Here is a 6,908-nt window from a genome sequence, read left to right as displayed (position 1 = left end):
CATGGAAACAACCCAAATGTCCATCAACAGAGGATTGGATTCGGAAGATGTGGTATATATACACAATGGAATACTACTCAGCCATAAAAAAGGATGACATAATGCCATTTGCAGCAACATGGATGGAACTAGAGACTCTCATATTGAGTGAAGTGAGCCAGAAAGACAAAGACAAATACCATATGATATCACTTATAACTGGAATCTAATATCCAGTACAAATGAGCATCTATACAGAAGAGAAAATCATAGACTTGGAAAATAGACTTGTGGCTGCCTGAATGGAGAGGGATGGAGTGGGAGGGATCGGGAGCTTGGGGTTATCAGACACAACTTAGAATAGATTTACAAGGAGATCCTGCTGAGTAGCATTGAGAACTATGTCTAAATACTCATGTTGCAACAGAACAAAGGGTGGGGGAAAAATGTATACATGTAAGGATAACTTGATCCCCTTGCTGTACGGTGTGAAAAAAAAAGTCACTGTACTATATGATTTTATTTATGTAACATACTTAAATGATAAACTATAGAGATGGAAAACAGATTAGTTTTTTCCAGAAGTTACAAATTAAGGAGGGAATGGGCATGAGGGAGGTAACTGTGGCAATGGAATAGTTCTAGCTCTTAACTGGGTTGGTGATTACATGAATCTAACAAGTGATAAAATGGCATAGAATAACATAAATACATAAAATTTCAGTTTCCTTGATTTGCTCCCATACTATTGTCATATTAATTATGAGCACTGAGAGAAATTAAGTGAAAAGTACACATGACCTCTCCACCATTTTTGCAGCACTTGTATACTGTGCTATAAAATAAATAGTTTTTAAAAATCCATTGTATTTCTTTATACTGGCAATGCAAAAATTGAAAATGTTATTAAAAGAAAAGTCCTAAAACCATGGTACAAGTAATAGCATCAAAAGCAAAAGATAAAATGAAAATTAGATGTTTATTCAATTCTTAATTGTAGAAGGTGTATTGGATGAAATTCATCATTCATTTTAGATAAAACTCTCTAGCAAACTGAGAATAGTAGGAAATCCCTTACTCTTAAAGAGGATATTAACAAAGATCTATTGAAAATATCAGTATATGAAGTTTTGAAAAGATTTTCACATGAGCTAGGAAGTGAACCAAGGATTCTCAATTCTACCATTTGTATATAACATTTTGCTAGAGGTTCTTTGTAGGCACTAGCATAAGGAAAATAAATGAAAAGCCATAATTGTTGGAAACAAAAAGACAAAGTTGTTATTTACAGATGACATAATTATGGCACAAGTATATATTATATAATTTCATTTCTGTAAGTTCAAGAAAAGAAAAATATACTGTATGCATTAAAAGTCATAATTGTGGGAGTTTTCACCATGGCTTAGCAGGTTAAGAACTCGATATCACTATGAGGATGCAGGTTCAATCCCTGGCCTTGCTCAGTGGGTTAAGGATCCAGCATTCCAAGAGCTGTGGTGTAGGCTGCAGATGCAGCTCCAATCTGGCATTGCTGTGGCTGTGGGGAAGACTTCAGCTGCAGCTCTGATTCGACCCCTAGCCCAGGAACTTCCATGTGCCACAAGTGCGGCCATAAAAAGAAAAATAAGTACATATATAAAAGCCATGATGGTAGTTACCCTTAGTGGATGGAGAATAGAAGGGGAGTGAAGGAGTTTCAGATATACTGGTAATGTTTCTCAGTCTGGGTACTTGTTACACAGGTGTGTTCATTCTGTGAAATTTTGTTGAGCTTTGCAATTGCTATTTGTATGCTCCTCTGAATGTATGTAATTTTTCAATAAAAAATTTGCCCATGAATGGTAGAAATATTGAATAAAATGTTACTTATTTGATTAGTATTAAGACAAGTTTCTGGAAAGATCAAAATAAAAATGAGACCAAAAAAACAACACTGAATTTTGGTAGCAATACTATCTCCTACTTAATCTCTCTCACAAGGTACTGGGCTGTTAAAGCTTTATATATGATCTCATTAAATTTTCTAGGAAATACATTTCTTCCCTTATATTAAAAATGTTCCAAAAAGAGAAAGTTCTTTAATTTATTTTTATGGGACCACTATAATGCCAAATGGAAAAAGAAGGTAACAAAAAGTTCTAATCTATCTCACTAATTATTAGCACAAAAAAAGATAACACGGTCTCAAGCAAATACTGTATTCGTGTTCCTTAACCAAAACAGATGCAAAAAAGATAACATGGTCTCAAGCAAATATTGTATTCATGTTCCTTAACCAAAGCAGAATTTATCCTGGCATTATTTATCCAAAGATGGTTAAATTTTACTGAATTTCTCGCTGCAATCCTGTATTAGTATATTAATGAAGAAAAATTATCTTATTTTCCTAATTTTATACAAAATATCACTTGACAGAATGTAAAAAATATTATCACACTGCTGAAACATCTCCAGATTTGGCCATGTAACTACTCTCTACTACCTACAGTCAATGCTTTCAGTTTATAATCGAGCAAAATTGTGAATTCATCTTTGAGTTTTATTGTTCATCTTTCCAGTGTCCAATTTATTGGGATAGAACATGACAGAAGATGATATAAGAAAGGGAACATATATATACATTTGACTGGTCACTTTACAGCAGAAACCAGCACAACAATGTGAATCAACTATATTTTAACAAAGATTATCTATGCATACATATAAAACAAGAATTGTATATATGTGGATATATATAACAAGAATATTATATATATAAAACAATAATTTTATTACTAGAGAGAAAATCAGATTCTAGATGTTGGAAACTGTGGATAACGTGTTTCTTAAACAGAACCTTAGAGCTGCAGATATGAGTTACCTCCTTGGGAAAATCCTCAAGTTCCTCCTGATGAAAGAGGGCAATGCCAGGAAAAGATATGGATGGAGATACACTTTGCTCTACAGAAAATTCTCTAAACTTTTCTTCTTCAAAGTTCATCTGAGATCAAAGAGGAAGAGACAGAAATGAAAAAATAATTTCCCCATATACAGGAATGGAATTTTACTTAAAATGGAAATCCTTGAATTAGGGGGGTCTCTTTTCATAATTTAACATTTAGAAATGACTTACATTATAGGATTAGACAGAATAATTTGATTTAAATGCTACTTTAATACTTACATTTAAAAATTGATATTTCACAGAGAGAAGATCTCTTAATGTTTGCAGTTAAAGAAGGAATGTTTAAGATGATATCAACTCCACAGAAAGTACTTAATGACTTAGTCTTCTGACCAAAAACAATGCCATTTTTGTGGCACAAAATTTTAATTAGTATATCCTAGTGATAATTTTTGTTTCTGTCTTTTTAGGACTGTATCTATGGCATATGGAAGTTCCCAGGCTAGGGATCAAATTGGAGCTGTATCTGCCAGTCTCCACCTCAGCCACATCAATGCCAATCTGAGATGAGTCTACACCACAGCTCAAGGCAACACTGGATTCTCAACCCACCAAGCAAGGCCAGGGATCGAACCTGTATCCCCATGGATACTAGTCAGTTTCGTTACCACTGAGCTACAATGGGAACTCCCCCTAGTGATATATTTCTAAGAATACTTCCTAATCCAGCAGTAGAGACCACTTTCATAAGAAAATCCTTCCAACCATCCCTTAATAGCAGCTATTCCTATAGACTGAAAATGTCAGCAATTATTCAGTGGTTCTCAATCATGATTGTGAATTAGAATTACCTGAGGCAACATACAGTAAAAAAGGGTATTTCTCCATGCTTATGCCCAAACAACTAAACCCAGGGATTTCTGCACCTTGACTGATAATGCAATGGTCCACATCCATCCTCATGGATCCAGATAAAGCAACCTGGAGAGTTTGAACAGAAATTGGGGATGGGACATACTGAGTAGTTCTAAAAAGGCAGAAACATCTTAATGGATCTAGCATCTATTTGGGCACTTACTATTTGACTGGCAGTATGCTAAACTAAAAATGCACCGTGTGTGTCTGTGTGTGTGTGCACGCACATGTGTGTGTGGGTGTGTGCATTAATAGAAGAGAATCCAGAATCCTAGAAAGAAAAAAAAATAATTGAAGTATTTCCTAAACATCAAAAATGGGTTAGTTTCCCTCTCACGTGCTCTCAGAGCACATCATGTTTATTTCTATTATTGCTCTCACTTCAAAGGATACTTTGTGATTATTTACATAATTGACTTTATTCCACTAAATTGGGAATAGCTCAGTGCTAGGGGTGCTTGACAAACATTTATTAACTGAATAAATAGATGTGTAAATAGTATCAGCCATATCTTTGATAGTAAAAATAGCTATGTCCAAAATCTGTAAAGGAAAACATCAGCATTATGTCAATAAAACCCAATAAATTAATCCTAGGACAGACACTGATTTTCTTTTAAGATCTTTTAATGTTCACAAAAATGAGTGTAATCATAAAATTGGCCATATCCAAAGCCTATAAAGTCAAAACACAATGTTATCACAATGGCAAGGAAGGTGACTATAGAGAAAGTTATCCTAAGGCAGAAGTTGTTTTCCTTCTGTGTACTTTTAGTGTTTATGGATACATGTATGATTGTAGTCATAAGGGAAATCAGAAGATTCCAGGAGCGTGCTTCTCCTAATTAAAGACAATGTCCAAAATTATTGGAAGCTTCATCTAGTTACTCCAGGTAATTTAGGCACTACCTAATTTTCTCTTTGGTTTGATATTTCAGAATCAACTTATGAGAAAATTTCTTGAATTCTTTGACTATGAATTTAGTTAATACCAAATTTAATGCTTTCTTATGCTTTTCCTTTCAGCATCATCCAAAGGCATTCAAAACTCAGCATAAAATCTGAATCCTTAGAATTCCAGGAAATGCTTCCTACTGGATGACTCAACTTAGTCATCTTAGGGACATCTTAGGGACAGAATCAACTTAGTACAATGAAATGTTTATTTAAAATCAATCATTGGTAAAAATTTATTAATTTAATAATCCAATGCATACCAAATGATAACTCTATCATTGGTATGCTTAAGCTTATACTAGGAAATATGTAGCCATAAAATACTGATTTTCCCATGTTAAAATTAACTTCTGTAACTGAATACCACTGACAGTTTCATTTTTTTAAATAAAAAGTTTAAATATAATACACGTACACATGAAAAAAAGTATGCTTTTAAAATAATAGGATATTCAAATCATGTTTTTCAATATTTTAAAACAAGGACAGAGATTCACAAGGCATGATTATTCTCATTCTAGCTTCCTTATGACAAATGTTTCATGTTGTGAATACTTACGAACAGCCCTTGCTATGCTGGAATATGATTAGGAATTAAAAATTCATTTTAATCAATTTTTTAGACAAAATAAATTAGTAATGCAAATCTAGCTTAATAAAAAAAGAAAAACTGTAGAATTCACACAAAGTGTATGTATAAGGCTAGTAAATATATATTGTAGAGTAATTATATATATGATAGCATATAAAATTATGTATATTTTGTTGGAATCAATAATTATTTCTCTAATATAACACAATACAAATTTTACTAATACAATGTCAGAATGAAATCTTTGAGTAGAATCATATTAAAGAATGATATCTTCTGAATGAATAAGAACATGTAGCTCTCTGCAGAACTGAAATTCAGTGAAAAGTCACATGTCGGTTTCTCAGTCTCTTCATAGCTATTTTCATGTCCTTATTTCTCAGTGTGTAGATAAGGGGGTTCAAGAGTGGAGTAAAAATTGTGTAAAACACAGAGAGGACCTTGTCCACAGAGAACCAACTAAAAGGCCACACATAAATGAAAATGCAGGGCCCAAAGAAGAGGGTGACTACCATGATATGTGCAGAGCAGGTTGAGAGTGCTTTGGATACCCCGCCGGCAGCCTGCTGTTGGACAGTGATGAGGATAACAGTGTAGGAGATCAGGAGGAGCAGAAAACAGCTCATTGACAGCAACCCACTGTCTGAGATCATAAGTATACCCAAGACATAGGTGTCCACACAGGCCAGCTTGATCACAAGAGGAAGGTCACAGAAGAAGCTGTCCACCTCATTGGGGCCACAGTAAGGTAAATTTACAGTAAAGGCTACTTGACTGATGGAGTGCACAAATCCAATGACCCATGAAACCGACACCAGCCTGATACAAGTCTGCCGGTTCATCATGGTCATGTAATGCAAAGGTTTACATATGGCCACATATCTGTCATATGCCATGGTAACAAGAAGTACCATCTCAGCCCCACCAACAAAGTGCAAGAAAAATATTTGAGCCATACATCCTCCAAAGGAGATGAGCTTTCGATCACTAAGGAAGTCCCTGATCATCTTGGGGGTGGCAAATGAGGCAAGCCATATGTCCAGGAAAGAGAGATTCCCCAGCAGGAAGTACATCGGGGAGGAGTACAAGTGGGGGTCAGAAATCACAGTGACCACGATGATGAGGTTACCCAGCACCATAGCCACATAGATCCCAGAGAAGAAAATAAAGAAAAATTTTTGGAGATGTTGTGAATTGGAGAGTCCATGTAATACAAATTCTGACACCAAGGAATAATTTTGCAGGTCCATTATCTCAGATTTCAGATTTTGTTCTAAATCTATATAAAAGAAAGAGATATAAGTGAAAGTTCCTGTTAATTACTGAGCACATGAAAGTGATCAACTAAGTGTGATCTGAATATAATTTTTAATTTGTACAAGACAGTATAATATATAGAAGATCAAAACCTAGTCTATACCAACATGTATATTTCCCTTTTTCAGACTTCAGTGTTTTCTCAGGGGCAGTTAAACATTCTGGAAGACTCCAGCATAGGTGAAATTTGTAGGAACATTTTTTTTTCTCCCTTAGCTAGATTTTTTGCATGGAAAAACATAGAATTATTCAAGTATAGAG

At 34.5% G+C, this 6,908-nt stretch overlaps 1 protein-coding gene across 1 annotated transcript; it reads right to left on the bottom strand.

Annotated features, from left to right (window-relative positions):
• Positions 1-5,647: 5,647 nt before the first annotated feature.
• On the bottom strand, positions 5,648-6,580 carry LOC100513603 (olfactory receptor 4K14). The gene has a single exon (XM_003128598.4). The coding sequence runs from the start codon at positions 6,578-6,580 to the stop codon at positions 5,648-5,650; it is 933 nt and encodes a 310-aa protein (XP_003128646.4).
• Between the last annotated feature and the right edge of the window lie 328 nt (positions 6,581-6,908).

This window comes from Sus scrofa, chromosome 7 (assembly GCF_054392235.1).
Source record: "Sus scrofa isolate SSC_HxYL_T2T_F1_AM1 chromosome 7, Sscrofa_HxYL_maternal_Yorkshire_Landrace_v2.0, whole genome shotgun sequence".
NCBI classification, from domain to species: domain Eukaryota; kingdom Metazoa; phylum Chordata; class Mammalia; order Artiodactyla; family Suidae; genus Sus; species Sus scrofa.
This window is presented reverse-complemented; position numbering and strand designations above follow the sequence as displayed.

Excerpts from the sequence above, each read along its gene's own strand:
- LOC100513603 (XM_003128598.4), bottom strand. The coding sequence starts at position 6,580 with ATGGACCTGCAAAATTATTCCTTGGTGTCAGAATTTGTATTACATGGA.